General features: G+C 45.0%; 1 protein-coding gene across 1 annotated transcript in view; it reads left to right on the plus strand.

Moving 5' to 3' along the window:
* mdga2a (MAM domain containing glycosylphosphatidylinositol anchor 2a) overlaps window positions 1-18950 on the plus strand; it is a 589650-nt gene that overhangs the window by 402711 nt on the left and 167989 nt on the right. Inside the window, exon 10 of the mRNA XM_078233125.1 lies at window positions 17457-17605. Coding sequence (XP_078089251.1) covers window positions 17457-17605 — 149 coding nt within the window. The remainder of the gene's footprint in view (window positions 1-17456; window positions 17606-18950) is intronic.

The raw sequence follows: 18950 nt of genomic DNA on the forward strand, positions 1-18950 counted from the left end.
TGCAACGACTGTGGAAGATTAATGGAAGCAGATGGATGATATCAAAACACCTGAACCCATGATCATAAAACTGCTACATTTTCTATCCATTATACATAAGGATATTGAGCATAATCGTGACGCACAGCAACACGAGGAAATATTGCAGATGCTGAAAATTCAAGATTATAACTAGGAAATGCTGGGAATATTCAGCAGGTCAGGCAACATCAATGGAGAGAGAGAGTTAATGTTCCAAGTCCAGGACCTGTCTTCCGATTTGATTAGATCTGATGAAAGGTCACTGGTCTGAAATGTTATCTCTGGCCCAACTTTTCAGTCCGATAGAGCGTCTCTCCGTTGTGGCAGAAATACTAGAAATGGTCACAAATTCTCACCCCTGGACACAGCGCTTACTATTTTTGCGGTGGTGGGACTGGAGTCAGGGGCTGTGATTTGCACATGCTTGCTTGCCACCTCGCCACTTAAATCACCATCGGCCTCCACTGAAGTGGGATTTTGAAAGAACAGGAGTGTGAAATCCAGTGTGTGCACAGGAGAACTGGTAAAAAGGAGGTCTTCAGGTAGCCAGGGTATCCCTTTGGAAAAGTAAGGTACCCCTTTGGGATCATTAAAAGTAGACATGATTATGCATAAAAACTGCATATACTCATTGAAACTGTCAAAGTTGTCAAGGATCTATCAAAGAACTGTTGAAGAACTGTAAAGCTGTCATGGAGCTGTCAAGTTGTCAATGAAATGTCAAGGTTGTCAAACTGCCCAGGAACTGTCAGAATACTGTCAAACTGTCAAAGAACTGTCAAAGGATACTAGATGAGTTGGCATGGAGAGAGCAAGGGTGACAAAGGGTGGTGGGTGGAGGGCATAGGATGGCATGAGTTGCCACTAGGTTGACTATAAAGGGCCATGTGGATGTCAGGGCATGGGGTTGGGTAAGGAGGTATATGTTTGAATTGGGGGGATGCGAGGAGCATAGGTTGGCATGGGGTTATGAGGGGTCTTAGAGAGTAGGTAGAGGGTCATGTGTTGGCATACATGCATGAGAGGCAATGGGGCTGGGTAGAAGGGCATGGGTTGGCATCGGGAGAATGAGGGGTCATGGGAGGTGAGGAGCAATGAGGTGGCATAGATTGGCATGGATGGGGAATGGGCAGTTAGTGGCAGGGGAGAGGACAGGAGGGATGCTTTGTTGTTCTTTTGTTTAAATAACTAAAACTCAGTGGCAGACCGCAATAGCAGGCTTTTTGCTCAGTTCACTTCCATACCTGACACCCTCCACACTCATTCCAGGAGCTGTGGACCCAACTCGCAAGCCAACCTATTTCCCCTCCCAGCCCCAATCCCCTCTGGAACAAAACCTCCAACCACAATCACCCATTTTTAAAGGTCAGATTTGCAGAGGCGGGAGTTCTCCCATCTCTGCGTACCTGACCTGGGAGGAAAGATCTGGGCCGCAGTTCCACCTTGTCCTGCTGGGTATTTCTTGATTTGCAGCAGTTGTTTTTAGAGCCACAGTAATGTGGAATGGGCAGGAATGCTGTTGTTCACTCACTGAAATCAGCATTAACGGAGCGGTAACAGTCTCAAAACCTGGTCAGTAGATTCGCAGGGTGTGATCTTACCGGTCATTCACGCCACGCTCCTGCTGCAGCCAAGTCGGAGAACTTGGCGTCCAGCCAAATCTCCGTTCACTGCAGTGGGATGGGAAAATCCCGCCGGCATGAACAGCCGTAATGTCAATGCTGATGATCTAACTGGAGCAATTTTGGCAGGGGCTTATTGCTGGACAACCAACGCTCCCGGTTCAAGTGTCGAATAATATTGCTATGCAAATCAGAGTGCTGTAACATATCTCAGTCATTGACTGTCGCTCTTGGGCCTGATATTGTATGCCCCAGTATGAACGGTTTCAGTGGTAACACCAATAGTTGGAATTGTAAAAGCTTTGACTCCAATTCCTACTTCGGTCTGTCACTTTGGACTGGATTTGGGTTGCTCTCGAGCTTCAGTTGGACAGCTGAACATGCACCACCGCAACCAGATCAAGGGGAAGGAGACCTGCAGTTTGGAAGTTGGCAGTTTGGTCGTGTCTTTCTCTTTCCTCTTTAGTGATGAAGGCGCTATGTAGATGTCACCTCACACATGCTTCAGTGGCCTTGCAGCCTTCTTCCTCTTCAGCAGTATGAGCCAATAAAACTGCGTCCATTCTCCTCACACCTGCAGCACACGGCACACCGCATATTTGCTGCACAAAAGCTGAAGCAAGAATGAAAGGATGAGGAAACGTTACAGAATAGATGGGAAGGGATCAAAGGATTAATTCAAAGGCCAGGCTTCATAATAGGAATGCGTTTAAATCATTCAAGGCCCAGCATAAGTCTGAAAAAGGTTGATGTGTATTTGTATTACAAATTAATTTCCATTGTGGGTGGGTGATCCCTCAGATTTTAGTCTCTCCGGTATTTTTCAAGCTCTATAACACGTGGAGCTGCACTAATCAGCGGCATTGGCCAGTGACATCGTTTGAAGTAAAAGAATCAATCCAAAGAGATCCAAAATTAGACAGTTCAACTTCACCCAATGTTAGCAACTAAACAGAAGGAAGATATGATTCAACCCGGTTTCTGGTGAGACCTGTCATGAAAAGGTTTTTTTTATAAAAATGATCAAAATCACAGAAAAGAAATAAATAAATGGATGTATTCATGAGGGAGTAATAGAGAGAATGCTTTATTATTCATCGTTACAATTCATCGGATTCTCTGTTGCTAGAAAACTAATACAATTGGTTGTTGCCTACCCACATTTGTTTTGCCTCCTTCATTCCATTAAAACAGAGTGGGGTAAGTTGCATTCACAGATGCCTAGTTTGTTTTTTGTCTATGACTCACACTAGTTCCACAAATGGAACAAGCTTGCCTCTTGTTTCTTTTTATCTACTCTCTCCCTTTAGAATCGAACAGAGAAACAGAAGGAGGCCATTCAGCCCTGGAGCCTGTTCGACCGGTCAGTTCGATCATGGCTGATCTGTTCCTCAACCTCATTTACTCACCTTTGCTCCATAGCCCTTTACACCCTTGCTTACGGCACAGTGGTTAGCACTGCTGCCTCACAGCGCCAGGGACCTTGGTTCGATTCCCGACTTGGGTCACTGTCTGTGCGGAGTCAGCATCCTCTCCCTGCGTCTGCATGGGTTTCCTCCGGGTGCTCCGGTTTCCTCCCACAGTCTGAAAGACGTGCTGGTTAGGTGGATTGGCCATGCTAAATTCTCCCTCAGTGTACCCGAACAGGTGCCAGAGTGTGGCGATGAGTGGATTTTCACAGTAACTTCATTGCAGTGTTAATGTAAGTCTACTTGTGACACTAATAAATAAACTTTGACTTTAACAAAAACATTTGGTCTCAAGTCTTGAAGACCTCATTTGTCCTATTTTAGCGAGAATTCCAGATTTCCGCGACCATTGTGTGAGGACAACCTTCCCCGTTTCATTCCTAAATGTCCTAGCTCTGGTTTTAAGTTCATCCCCTCCAGTTCCGGAGTCCATCCCCAGAGGAAATGGATTCTCTTCATCCATCCTGCTGGATCCTTTCATCATTTTGAACGCCTCAGGCAGGTGTGAGTGCACCTCAGCCTTTCTGCCATTGTGCTGTGCTGCTCATGATGTACACCACTCTGCCAGGGCAAACCAGTTCCTCTCCTCCATCTCCATGATCAGCTGGTCTTCTTGGACAGCACCGTGCTGCTGGAGCCATGGACCCTCCAGTGTCACCAAGTCAGATCAGTACTTCCCCTGGGGTTGCGGAGTGCAGGGACCTCAAGGGTCTATCTGGCCGGCTCTGTGCTTTGGAACTCATGCAGCCACCACAACAGGCCTGAAGTTTGACCGGGCGTGGAGTACATGGTGAGGGGTGTGAGGGTGGGGAGGTGGTGGGGGGGTTGGTGGTGCTGGTTGGTCTGACGAAGACAATGGAACAATCTGGAAGATGTGGAAAGTGGGCTGTGCAAGGGGTGGGTGGGGGGGGGGGGAGGGGGGGAGGGCAATCAGAGGGGGCAGGGAGGTGATGATTGAAGAAGACAAACAATGGAAAGCAGAGGGAAGACCAAAGGGAGGGAAGCTGGACTCTGACAAAGCTGCATGAAAAGCTCATAAATAAGCGAGTCAAAGGGGTACCACATTGTTCACTGGATGGGGACAGATGAAGACTCCAGATGTGGTGGGTTGAAGTCCGAGTGGGGCATGGGAAGGTGATGAGCTTGGTGGATGGGGTGGGGGGGGGGAGGGGATTGGGGCTGTTGGATCGAGGAACCAGCTTCTTCTTGAAGCTGCGAGCTTTCTCCCTCTGGGTTGCTGACATCCTGCATGATCTGGTGCAGATAGGTGAGCTGGGCAGAGTGACAGGAGTGTGCTGGAATGGTAGTTAAATATGGCGACAGGACCTTCAAACTCGCTAGTTGATGGCAGATGGTTGAATCAGCTGCCAACCTGCCAAGAGTGTCGGAGAGGAACTCTTTATTGGTCATCTGTTTAGCAGCTGTCTTTTTAAGGCGAAGGTTAAACAATGTATATTAATCTTTAACTGCATCTATTTTTACCAGCATTTTTCCTGGTTAGTATTTACTATATTTATGCCAAAATTTACCATTGCATTTCTAAGGGCGGCACGGTGGCACAGTGGTTAGCACGGCTGCCTCACACCACCAGGGACTCGGGTTCAATTCCAACCTTGGGTCGCTGTCTGTGTGGAGTCTGCGCATTCTCCTCATGTCTGTGTGGGTTTGCTCTGGTTTCCTCCCACAGTCCAAAGATGTGCAGGTTAGGTTGATTGGCCCTGCTAAATTGACCCTTGTGTCTGGGGGATTGGCAGGGTAAACATGTGGTCTCATGGGACTAGGGCCTGGGTGGGATTGTGCTCGGTGCAGACTCGATGAGCCAAATGGCCTCCTTCTGCACTGTAGGGATTCTATTCTAATATAAAACTTTTACAGAACTTCACTCCAAACTTGGATAATACAAATTCCTGTTGTTAACTTTTTATATGAACAGTCAAATGAAAGGAAGGGAGCTGTTGTATAAAATACGAAGAATCTACAGCGCCATGGTGGCACAGTGGTTAGCACTGCTGCCTCACAGTGGCAGGGACCCGGGTTCGATTCCCAGCTTGGGTCACTGTCTGTGTGGAGTCTGCACGTTCCCCCTGTCTCCGTTGGTTTCCTCCGGATGCTGCGGCTTCCTCCCACACTCCAAAGATGTGCAGGTTAGGTGGATTGGCCATGCTAAATTGCCCATTAGTGTCAGAGGGACCAGCTAGGTTAAGTGCATGGGGATAGGGCCTGGGTGGGATTGTGGTTGGTGCAGACTCGGTGGGCCGAATGGCCTCCTTCTGCACTGTAGGAATTCTATGATACTTGGAAATGTAGTGCCTTTTCTTTTCCCTGTAACTATCAGGATAGATCTTGGAGATGGAATCACACAAGGCAAAAAGAGGGAATAGAAATGGAAAAGAATGGAAAAATAAAAGAGTATAAACTATGCAATAAAAAGATGAATAATTGTCATTTTTTTATTCCTAATGCTGTAAATAGTCTATTGAATAAGTTTCTCAGGATGGTTACACTATATGGGTAGATGGAGGCAGAACTAGCTTTGTATAGAACTCTAGATACGCATTTATTGGGATTTGTATATACTTAAATATCAGGCTTAGTTTTTTCAAAGGTAATCCAGTTCCAACATGCCCATCTCACAAAATGGTGCGAGTCTTTAAATATTCAAGTTCATTTTGGGATTCAATGTGTTGATTAAGTCTGTGTTTCAATGATAGAAATGACAGAGTTGGGGGTGGCTTAATTCCTTCACATAATCTGGAGAAAGTGAGATATGCTGGTTGAAAGGAGGTCCAAAGATTCTCAGCGAGGCCAGGAGGACACTATCTCCGGACCTGAAAATAAGTAAAAAGCTTCCTTAATGGATGACTTCCAGCCTAGGATACGACAGCCAGCAGGTTTAGCCTGGGGGGAGTGCAATCGCACTCTCTTCTCCACAACACAATGTTCAGAGCTCAGGTTAAATATTTTCTTTATTTATTAGTGTCACAAGTAGGCTTACATTAAGACTGCAATGAATTTACTGTGAAAGTCCCCTCATCGCCACACTCCTGTGCCTGTTCGGGTACACTGAGGGAGAATTTAGCATGGCCAATGCGCCTAACCAGCACGTCTTTCAGAATGTGGGAGGAAACCCACGCAGACACGAGGAGAACGTGCAGACTCTGCACAGACAGTGACCCAAGCCAGGAATCGAACCCAGGTCCCTGGCCCTGTGAGGCAGCAGCGCTAACCACTATGCTGCCGTGCCGCCCAATGGAGATCAGATGGTAAATTGGACCACAGCTGCATCTTTAAAACTGGATTCTGCTTTCTTCCTGCAAGTGTCCTGGGTAACATGGAAAGGAAATGGATTGAATGGAGTGACTGATACCTGTTGCTTTAACAGCCCCAGTGCCTCTTTTCCATCAGCTGGGGACAGTTAATATTGACCACAAAGAAATAGCTTGTGGAAACTATGGCACTTGGGAAGCACATTTGAAAGAAAGCATTGAAACATCTTATAGACTGGGAGCAGATAGATTATTTTTAATTCTGCCAGGAGCAGGGTAAGTTATTTTTGAGCCATTTACGATTGTGCCAAATGTTGCTTCCTTGTTTCATCTCTATAAATAAATCCAGTTTGCTAATTCATAATCACAATTCAGTTGGTGTACAGTTTCCTAGTCCGAGCTTTCAAAGTGCCTTGGAGAGACATGGAGCGGGATTTTCCAGCCTCACTCGAGCGAGACCAGAAATTCCAGCCCAAGGTCAACGGACAATTCCGTTGTCCGACCCTCGTCCGATCCAATTCCGTGGGGGGGAGGGGGGGATGAGGTGATAGAGTTCCGGAGATAAAGTAAGGTGGGCATTAGTAATCTAGCACTGTGTGACCTCTGAAGTGTATGGGTTTCTGCAGAGACACTGAGGGTTCAAGCTCCTACTTCATAGGGGTGAGGGGAAATGCAGAAATACCTTTGCAAGAGCAGATAGCTCATTAAAATGCCATTAAATTACCTCACAGTGGGAGCTGCAAGGAGCCTATTTAATTGGATATCTTAATATTTCTTCATTAAAAATTACTTCAGAAAAATATTTCACGTATCTTCTACAAAAGAGTCCAGTTACATTCACTGTGCTAAAGAGTTTTATATGGAAAGGATGGGCCTGTAAAATCTTAAGGACTCAATGTGATTATTTGTATTGTCAGCTGTAAACATTTCTAAAGTTGTAAGCATACATGATGCTCTCCAGCCTCTTGCAATAAAGGCCAATGTGCTATTTAGAACAAAGAACAAAGAAAAGTACAGCACAGGAACAGGCCCTTCGGCCCTTCAAGCTCATGCCGATCATGGTGCCCTAACTAAACCAGAACAAAACCTCTGCCCTTACTGGGTCCATAGCCCTCTATTCCTTCCCTATTCATGTACCCACCCAGATGCCTCTTAAATGTTGCTAATGTGCCTGCATCCACCACCTCCTCTGGCAGCGCGTTCCAGGCATCCACCACTCTCTGCGTGAAAAACCTCCCCCGTACATGTCCCTTAAACTTTTCCCCTCTCACCTGTACCCCTTTGTAATTGACACTTCCACCCTGGGAAAAAGCCTCAGATTATTCACCCTGTCTATGGCTCTCATAATTTTATAGACCTTCTTGTAATTTTCTATGTTTCTATTGATAGGTAGGCCTAAAAGGTAGGGATATGTTCAGCACAACTTGTGGGGCTGAAGGGCCTGTTTTGTGCTGTAGTTTTCTATGTTTCTATGTTTATCAGGTCTCCCCTCAGTCTCCATCTTTCCAGTGAAAACAATCCTATTTTATTCAACCTCTCTTCATAGTCAACACCCTCGAGACCAGACAACATCCTGGTGAACCTTCTTTGCACTCTCTCCAAGGCTTTACTTTCCTAACTGCTTACTATCTTTCTGTGTCTTGTGTACAAGGTCATCCAAATCCTCCTGACTTTCAACAGTTTAATGTTTCTCACTGTTATGCATGCAGGGCGTAATCGCTTTAAGAGGACGGGTCAACTGACCCGGGGTGTGGGGTGAACTGCCCAGGAAACCACCCTTACAGTCACTTGAGGGCTGGAGTGTGAGGAGTACAGTTCTTCAATGAAAACTTATTGTTCCTAAGGCTTGCCTTTGGTGTGACTTCTTTGGAGCTACCTCCCTGGTAGTCTCAGACTTAACACTCACCATTAAGAAAGCATTTGCTTTTCAACACTTACTACCAAAGTGATTAATCTGATTGTTCCCCACGTTATGCTCCATCTGCCAATTACTCACTTGTGTAACCTGTCTCCCTTTCCATCCCTTTGTGTCCTCCCCGCAGCCTACTGCCCCACCTAGCCTTCCATCATCAGCAAACTTGGATACATAACCCTCAATACCTCTATTCGAGACATTAATAGCGACTGAACAGAGGTGGCAAGTGAGGTTAGGAATACACAGGGTGAAAGCGCAAAGATGATAGATACATGGCTGCAACTATGGAAGTGATATGGAATTAACAGAGGTGATGCAGAGCATTGTAGATCACGAGAGGAGGAACTTTCTTTTTTAAAGTCATACTTAGTAAGAATGCAGATAAAATATAAAGTGAATGGACTATATCCTTGTAGCAGTTATCTTTTCTCTTTGAAGTAGTCTCTGTCATATAGAATTGCAATTGATCTGGGTAAATCTGAACATTTATTATAGCAAGGTCCAAATGAGATTGTCAGATGAGAGGAAGCAAAATGTCATGGATGCTCTCGACTTTCGAAAATGTTCCTCCGTCATGGGGAAATGGATGGTTTTGGAACCAACCCCAAACTGTGTTAACACTGTAGGGATTCTGTGATTTTTTTGTGCAGAGTCTGCATGTTCAGTGACCCGAGGCTGGAATTGAACCTGGGTCCCCAGCATTGTGAGGCAGCAGTGCTAACCACTATGCCACCAAGCCAATCATAGGAGAAAAGGGAGTGAGATCATACAAGAGCTCAGACAAAGTGGACTATTTTTTCTTCTTAATTCACCAGCTCTGAAAGAACAGAAAGGCCTCCCATCGCCCTATTCAAATGTTTCTTAAATGATTCCAGGGTCCACTGCTGTGTCCTAAAGAACTTTTCCATGTCCTGACTGCTGAGTGGGGGCAATTCTCTTCTCTTCTCCCGTCAGCTGAATGCAATCTTTGTAGTGGCCTGCTCACTTTAATATCCATGCCCCCTGGACAACTGGAACCCGACAAAACCACAGCAGCATTCCATTCTACACATGGGATTTCCCTTGCTCTCTCTTAGGAGCCCCAACTGTGAGTAGACCCCTTTGAAGTATTCTGATTGACAGGATAGGCAGGCTTTTATGGTCTTGGTCGAATGAGACTAGAAATTCCTGCCCAAGGTCAATGGGCATTTCCGTTGCCCACCCCTCGCCCACTCCGATTCTATGAGGCAATAGAATTCCAGCGAAGTTGTCAGTTTCACTCGGGGAATTCCCCTTTCAGGCTTGGATCAGCTGCATCTTCTGTCTGGCCTCTTTGCACTGCTTTGATTGGCAGGAGACTTGTTCCATGTGGGTTTGTTTGTCTACTCACTTCCATTCTAATGAGTTTTAGGAGGCTGTTTGACTGACAGCCCAAACCATCCATATTTTTTAAATATTTGAGGTGATTGAATACCACCTGATGGGTTTGTTTACATGAGGAACAGATGGTGCATTTAGATGCTAGAAGCTTTTTGACTGACAGCTCCAGGGGAGATCAATGCCTGCATTGTTGATGCAATCATTTCATGTCTCGTCAACCCTGAAGAACTACCTCTCCTCACCACACCTGTTCAGCCTGGCCCTATTTCTTTAATACTGCAGTTCCCTTTCAAGTCTCTGACCATGTTGAGAGGCCTCAATGCCATTTTCAATTTCCTGCTCCATTTCCTTTAACCAGGCTCCTGATTGACAGGTCCAGGCTATTTCACCGCAGGCAGCAGCTTTATTTGTTTAACTTTCCTTTCAGGGCTGATTGAATGTGAAGTACTTCCTCTTTTCCAATCCTATATTTTAAAACAGTCTTGAGCTTTGTTCTGACGACGGTGCCTCATTTTGTCTTGAGAGTGCGTCCTCTTCAAGCTCCCATGCCGGAATGATATGCCTGCACTGGAGGTTGCTTTTAGCCAGAGACGAGGTTGGCACGGCTCCTCCTGCTATCCTGGCAGAGAACACTCTGGCAGCGGTGATCTACTGCCAGGCTGAACCCTGTCAGGGTCTCCCCTGCTGAGGGACAGGCCTGAAGTGTGGCCTGAGGGGGGGAGGCGGGTGGGGGGGGTGGGGGGGGAAGGCGGGGAGGGTCTTTGGTGAGCACACATCGGTGTGTGTCTCCCATTGGGGGGATTGTTGTTGGGATGTCATCCTCTGACAGAGGGGAGGTGTCAGGTCACCTTCATGCCTGAAGGGCATGTGCAAGGGCGGGGGGGGGGGGGGGGGGGGGGTGACCCAGGGTGTGGGTGGGAGATCGTCCCTTGGTGGTGAGGGGCCAGGGGCTGTTGACCTTGTCAGCAGGGGGAGGGATGGGATGGGGTGGATGGAGGGCAGTTGGGGCCTGCACAATGACTCTTAGATTGGGATCGGCCTTTAAAGATGGCGCCCTGATCTCTGTGAAGCCGGGCTGGCTGGTGTGTTCTACACCATCCATATTTTTAAATATTTGAGGTGATTGAATACCACCTGATGGGCTTTGCCAGCACCGGTGGGAAATAGTCCGGTTATCCTGAGTTTGTGTGTGTGCGTGTGTGTGTATGTCTTCGTGTGTATTTGTATAAAAAATGACTTGCTGTTATCTGCCCTTAATTTGCCTTTTACTAACATGAGTCCGTGTCACCTTGTCATGCTCCCAATTTCGTTGAAAGTAATTTTCCAGACTTCCCTTTTCCATATGGTTCACTATCTTGCAAACTGCTAAAATGTCACCTTTCTGGCAATTGTCCAAGTTGAAAACATCGGAAAACCTCGGAACTCAGACTGAGGATTTTGAGAGAGGCTTGTGAGGGATGTGCAATAAATATTTTGGTTTATTTTGAAAGTTGAGCTCGTGGGAACGTAGTTGCGTGATGGGCACTTTGTACTTGTGATCAACACAAGTTACACGCAAGAGTAGATAAATCCATATATCCACCCTATATTAATATATAAAGAAAGATGAAACAGGGTTACATAAATGAATATTTAATTCAGTCACTTCATTCAGGTTGTCAGATTATTAAATTATGTTCGTAGTAAATTACTATTTTGCTGTGCTGTTAGCTGCGTTCACATTTATTTAATGCAAATTGACTTTGGGCAGGATTTTCCGGCCGCGATCGCCCCAAAACTGGAAAATCCCACCCGAGGTCAACGGACCTTTGCATGAGGAAGTTAAAACTAGAGGACACAGCCTCAAAATAAAGGGGGGTCGGTTTAAGACAGAGTTGAGGAGGAACTTCTTCTCCCAGAGGGTGGTGAATCTCTGGAATTCTCTGCCCACTGGGGTGGTGGAGGCTACCTCGCTGAATATGTTTAAAGCGCGGATGGATGGATTCCTGATCGGTAAGGGAATTAAGGGTTATGGGGATCAGGCGGGTAAGTGGTACTGATCCACGTCAGATCAGCCATGATCTTATTGAATGGCGGGGCAGGCTCGAGGGGCTAGATGGCCTACTCCTGCTCCTATTTCTTATGTTCTTATGTTCTTATGATCCTTGCCCGCTATGATTCCTGTGGTGGGCGGGATGGGAAAATATGTTTCTTTAAGTTATCAGGAGTGGTTACAGATAGATAACTAAAGAAACAGACCTTCGATTGAATCAACCAGAATTTGGCTTTAACTGACATGTCTTTTCGCCCAGCTGCATCTTTTAGCAGTCATTGTACATCATTTCCCATCTGAGCTAAACCGCTCTTGAATTGGTTAGTGGCCAATGGTACTTCTACCCATAGCTCTCACGAGAGGAGACTCAGTCACCTCAATAATTGAAGAACATCAGTGGTTTGAAACATCAGTGTCAAGGAAGTGGACTCGAATTGAAGTCCAGACAGGATGTCTCGTGTGCCTATGTGATGGATGCAACTTGCTGCGTTTATGGATTTGCTTGAGGGATGCAGCTGATTTGGGAATGAAAATCACATGCTTAGGATTTGCCCTGTCTGCTGTAAGTGCACAGACATTACTCGTGCAAGCATTCGGAATGATAGTAAGTGGCAATCCGCTAGAATATTATTCTCCTCTCACTAGTTAACAGGGTTTAATGTGCACACAGATTGTCAAAATGATGTTAAAGGCTGCACAATAATCAGTATTCATAACAAGGATCTCTTGTGTTATATCTCAGGATTTGCACTGCTGTCTTGTAATGGAACAAGAACCATGTCATTTCAAATGTTAGCTGTAATGGAATGGCAACCTAGCTTTAAAGCAGTGTAATAATTGGCAACTCAACCAGTTAGTGATCACATAGGAACATTAAAAGAGTCCAAGCAATTTATTGTTAATTTCTGTAGATAGTTCATTTGACCTTTTATCATGTAGTTCTGACAGTCAACATGCTTTCTAACTTACAGTATTAGGAAAGCAGAAGTATGGGGTGGCACGGTGGCACAGTGGTTAGCACTGCTGCCTCACAGCGCCAGGGACCTGGGTTCGATTCCCAGCTTGGGTCACTGTCTGTGCAGAGTCTGCACGTTCTCCCCGTGTCTGCGTGGGTTTCCTCTGGGTGCTCTGGTTTCCTCCCACAGTCCAAAAGACATGCTGGTTAGATGCATTGGCCGTGCTAAATTCCCCCTCAGTGTACCCGGACAGGTGTCAGAGTGTGGCGACTAGGGGATTTTCACAGTAACTTCATTGCAGTGTTAATGTAAGCCTACTTGTGATAAATAAATAATAAATTAAAAATAACTAATAAATAAACTTGAAGTAGCCTGGAGGTTCCAAACCTTGGACAGATGGAGATAGTCATCATTTGTAACTTTTCAGAGCTGTCCAAAGCACTACAGCAGATCTGTTGAATGTGTTCCCCCAGGGTTACTTTGATGGATAATGGAGGGTTTTGGCTAATCAGATGGAAATGATACTTTCAGTAACAGACGCAAGGAATGACTATATAACCTTACATGGGTTATATGCATTTGCAAATCCACCAACAGCAGCCGTCATTGAGACAGGCAGGTTCAGCTTTCTCCCTTCAGAGATAGGATGCGCCCATCACTTTCTGGCATGTCTTCATGGGCCTGCTTTCCAAGATCTACTTTGAGAACTGGTGGGAAACAAACCATACATGATCTTTACCTGACAAAATCTCGCGGAGAAAAAAAAAAGTAGTTTTTAATTAGCAGGGTCAATGAAACCTCATTGACAGTTTTGGTGGGTTGTTTCTTTAATTAATTCTGCGAAAATTGGCAATGACCTTTCATGAAATTTTCCTCATGCTTAATTTTACTTCCTCAGCATTGAAATCAACATGTCACGTCTTGTAAGTAATGTCAAGGATACGTAAGTGTCAAAACAGATTCTAGGCTACATTATTAATACCACAGCTTCACTCTCAACTCCTTTACATCACCATTCAGTGCAGTACTTTAATATCTCCAGAATGGTTCTTCTGTTTATCCTGCCACATAGCAATTATATTCCTGTATGTGGCTGTGTTTTATTTGTCCAGATATTGCTCATTGCCATTATGTGAATTTCAGTGGGTATTCTGTGAATTGGACTGATGAAAGTTTCATAAGCTAATCATAGAATTATAAAATCATAGAATCCGACAGTGCAGAAGAAGGCCATTCGGCCCATTGAGTCTGCACCGACCACAATCCCACCCAGGCCCTATCCCCATAACCCCTGGCCAGCCCCCTGACACTAAGGGGCAATTTAGCACGGCCAATCCACCTAACCCGCACATCTTTGGACTGTGGGAGGAAACCAGAGCACCCAGAGGAAACCCACGCAGACACGGGGAGAATGTGCAAACTCCACACACACCCAAATAGACCCAAGCCGGGATTTAAACATGGGACCCTGGTGCTGTGAGTCAGCAGTGCTAACCACTGCTAGCAGTTACTTCACCTATCTGGACACTAAGGTGTGAATTTTCACAAGGGTGGAAGGGGTCTACACCTTAGCCAAAATGGTGCTGGAGCCCCAATTCCAGTCCGGCCCTCACCCTGAACCCAGGACGCACCAGTTTTGCAGGTGCAGTGGCTGTTGGGGGAGGAGGGCGTGATGCATTTTGCCCATCTGCAGTTTGTGGAGGCAGTTGCACATTTAACAGTCGCTTCCTTCACTCAGGATCAATTTTGGTCACCCAGGTTTCTAAAACACGACAATGGCTTTCGACATTTGAGGAAAGGTCAAAACCTAGCAGACCTCTTTGGAGAGATAACGTACCCTTTTGGAGAGAACAATAACCCTTTGATGGAGGTCAGGGACCTTTCTGGATGGTTAAAAGCAGACATGAGTGTTGGTAATAAGTGGATAAGGTTTGTGGAACTGTCAAGCTGTCAAGTCGTTTAAATCCCTGCTCTTTAAATTATTGAAAAAGAGCCAGACAGTTGAAAAAATATGTACTTGTAATTCTACTAAATAAACCTGAGGGTTATCATTATAGGATTATTGCTGTTTAACTCTTTCCACAATATATCATTAGTGGTGGGGGGGGGGGGGGGGTACTGTAAGTTCACACTTTAGTAGCTCCAAATAGTTGTCAAGAGATCAGCTAACTTTGATTTGGGGCTATGAATATTAATATTTGATTTTTTAATAAGGGATTAATTACTCATGGGGATTCAAATGTATTCAGTGGATGCTTATCAATTAATATTTTGTTTTAAATATAGTTAGGTCTGTAGTTTAAATCTGTATTGGATACTTAGAATTTTGTTTCATTCAGCATGGCTTCTAAGATCTGCCCATGGTGGACATTGGGTGGGTTGGCATGGAGGGTGTAAGGACAAAGGGTGCTGGGTGGAGGGCATTGGTTGGAATGAGATGGAATTAAGTTGACATAGGGCTATAAAAAGGTTCAGGGGGTATATGGGTATATGTTGGCATGGGGATATGAGGGGCCATGGGAGTTGATGGACAGTATGAGGTGACATGGATAGGCTTGGGGAGTTGTGGGGGAGGGGGGTGAGGGGGTGTAAGGGGTATGGGCTCGAGGATTTATTTTTGTTTTACTCTTTTTATTACGACAGGGACAAAGTCCCCAGAGCACTGAGCCTTTTAAACAGTCCACCCCAGCACCTGACAGCCCCTGTGGTTGCCTCTGCTTTTCTCCCGAGTCAGCAGACCCAATTCCAGTTAGTACTCCCCCCCCTCCCCCCAACTCCCTTCCAGAACTGAAATCCGTGGCATGTTCGTGAAGTCGGGAAATTTCCCAGCACTGCAAACCTGACTCAGGAATGAAAACTCAGCCCAAGGTGTCCAACATCGGAGGCCCGGTGAGCAATGTGGAACGTACACTGTTGGCCAAGTCGAGAGATTTGATAATTCCGCAGATCAGAATACAGGGCCGGAATTCTCTAGCCATTCATGCCGGCAGGATTCTCTGATCCTGCTACAAATGCAGATTTGGCTGAGCACCAAATTCTCCGTGGTGGCTTGCAGCAGCGGCGGGGCGTGAACGGCTGGAGAATTCCAGCCCAGATGTTTTGCCCGTCACTTTGAATCCATTCAGATAGTTGGATTTTTAATCTTACCCAAGCTTAAATTTGAATGCTCTTTATATATGGTCATCTTATTGTTGTTGAAACAGTAACTGCGGTTGCTTTGTACCCTCTGAGAGTTGCTTGGAGGGTACGGGGAGGGGATGTGTGTGTTGGGGTTATTTTCTAACTCAGTGGCTGTGCCTGTTATAATGGATCAGCTGGCTGTTATGAGTATTGTTTCAGGGGAAAACATGGGTCACTGCTCACCTGGCAAATGTTGAAAATTACCCCTTGAAACTAGTCGAGGTGGAGTTTGATCCTCACTGTTTCTACCTAATGCATCGCCTGGATCCTGTGCATTGAGAATGAAGCCAGGAGATTTCCAATTCAATAACAGCCCGCCCAGTTTTTGCTCCATTTAGATGAATGGGAGGAAAAGCAGATGGCCTCCATTATGAATGTTTTGTCCTTCCTGATCAACTATATTCTATACCCAGGCAGTGCTTTACACATGGACACTCAGAACCAAAAGCTGCTTTGTAAAGTGCTTTGTCATTCTCATTTAATACAATACCTTGAGCTTATATACTGTACAAGACACAAGGACAATCGCTCTTTAGTGATTCGGTAAACATGTTGTGGGTTCACTTATTAAGACTTGATACATGAGAATAGTTATACATGGGAAGAAACTCAAAAACATCAAAGCTGTTTATGTGCTCAGCTCAAAGCCAACCTGAAATAAGAACTGGGTCACATGGTGTGCTTCTCTTCCAGTGAATTTGATGAAGACGGCATGGTGGCACAGTGGTTAGCATTGCTGCCTCACAATGTCAGGCACCCAGCTTTGATTCCCGGTTTAGGTCACTGTCTGTGTGCAGTTCGTACATTCTCCCCGTGTCTGCGTGGGTTTCCTCCAGGTGCTCCGGTTTCCTCCCATAGTCCAAAGATGTGCGGGTAAGGTGCATTGGCCATGCTAAATTGCCCCTGAATGTCCCAGGATGTGTAAATTAGAGGGATTAGCAGGTCAAATATGTGGGGATACGGGGTAGGGCCTGGGTAGGATTGTTGTCGGTGTGGACTCGATGGGCTGATTGGCCTCGTTCTGCACTGTAGGGATTCTATGATCAGCTATGATCATAATGAATGGCGGAGTGGGCTCATGGGGTTGAATGGCCTACTCCTGCTTCTATTTTCTATTTTTCTATGTTTCTATACCATGCTGATATCCCTTTAAGGCATATTACAACATAAAGTTGTGCAAAAAATATTAAAATATGTGAAGTAGCCTTGGTTATCTTTTAGAAGTTGGAGCTCCTATTAACTGTAAGAATGATTCCACCAGCACCAGAGAAATGATTGTTAAATTAGAAGGTTTGTAATGATACTGCTTACAACGTTGCACTATTCATGGTTTTAATGAAATCATCATTTCAGTATTCATTTTTGGATAATGCTTAGTTATGTTTTATTCAGTGTTTGAGTGACATTATCCCAATGATATTTATCAATCCCTATTTCTTTGCAATGCTGTTCCCTAATTAATCTGTTTCTATAAATGACATCTACCTTGATAGGTTTGAGTTAATAGTCTAGCGATAATACCGCTAGGCCACCGCCTCTCCAAGGTGAAGCTTGTTATGAGCTTGTATTTTAATGCACTGTGCAATGGGCATTTAGTTTGACATCTGGTTGACTGTAATATTGTTTCCTTCTTCAGGTAAAGCTTATCCTCCTGAATTCTACTACGATACACCGAACCCACTCTGGCAAAATCGAGCACGTGTGTACTCCTACATGCTGCAGTGGACTCAGATGAATCCTGATGCCGTTGATCGTATCCTGGCATATCGTTTGGGCATCAGGCAGGTATGAACATTTAATCACCTTTTCCTGCCACAGGAATAGTTCCTCAATGGTTGCCTCTTGAAGGCATATGGAAGCCTTAAATTGCTTATGAGTGTGCCACTAATTTATTCAACTGTGCTGTGATAGTGCTCTGATATAAGTGAGTTTAGTGTCACAACTATTATGGTTTTTTTGATGGTTTGATTTATTATTGTCACATGTATTAGTATACAGTGAAAAGTATTGTTTCTTGTGCACTATACAGACAAAGCAGACCGTTCATAGAGAAGGAAAGGAGAGAGTGCAGAATGTAGTGTTACAGTCATAGCTAGGGTGTAGAGAAAGATCAACTTAATGCAAGTTAGGTCCATTCAAATGTCTGATGGCAGCAGGGAAGAAGCTGTTCTTGAGTCGGTTGATACGTGACCTCAGACTTTTGTACCTTTTTTCTGATGGAAGAAGGTGGAAGAGAGAATGTCCGGGGTGCGTGGGGTCCTTAATTATGCTGGCTGCTTTGCCGAGGCAGCGGGAAGTGTGATATTTATCAATCCCTATGATGGGAGGCTGGTTTGTGTGATGGATTATCTCAATACATCGCAGACATAGCGATGGAGAAATGCGACCTTTCATTCATGCAAGAATAAATAAAATCAGTTACTATAAGATAGTCACCACATTGAAAACAGCTAGTTACGGAATGATGCAATAGTTTATTTCTTACCAAACCAACGTACGGGCTGAAACTTGACAGCACTTTTTGTAATTGTCTTGATTGTGCTGATGGCAAGTTTCCTTAAATAGCTTCTATGACAAGATGTACAGATGTATTCAAAGGATATTTGCTCACAGCCATCTGTATCACTGTTTTCCATAATTTAGTCATTGGATTTTCTGTCATGAGTAGTGATTTCCCTTCATCTTGAAGTATATAGGACAAAATGCAAGAAGTGTGAAAAAGTTGAATGTTTGGCATAAGACATAGATGAATGCACCACATTCTGACAAACTGATAAAGCAATTTTGTCGAATATCAGCAGATCCAGACAAACCGAGGTTGATAAATGAGGGTTCTTTACTGAATTCCGTAGTGTGTTGGAGCTCTGTCCGGCCACCTCTAAATTTGCCTTCAAATCCAGCACAAGCAAATATAAAACAACCAATGAGCAAGTTCTTCGCTCAGACAGGTAGTTAAGTCCTTGAAGTAAAATAAGCTTTGACGGAGTATAGTCAGTCCCCAGAGAATGCAAGTCCACAGCACAGAACTGCTTCCAGGGATTACATGGGTACTGGCTCATGTGGAAATGATAATGTACAGTGAGAATTGCAAACCGGCTCTTTTGAAGATGGTGTTTAAGTCTTATTGCCT

This window comes from Mustelus asterias, chromosome 18 (genome assembly GCF_964213995.1).
Source record: "Mustelus asterias chromosome 18, sMusAst1.hap1.1, whole genome shotgun sequence".
Lineage (NCBI taxonomy): Eukaryota > Metazoa > Chordata > Chondrichthyes > Carcharhiniformes > Triakidae > Mustelus > Mustelus asterias.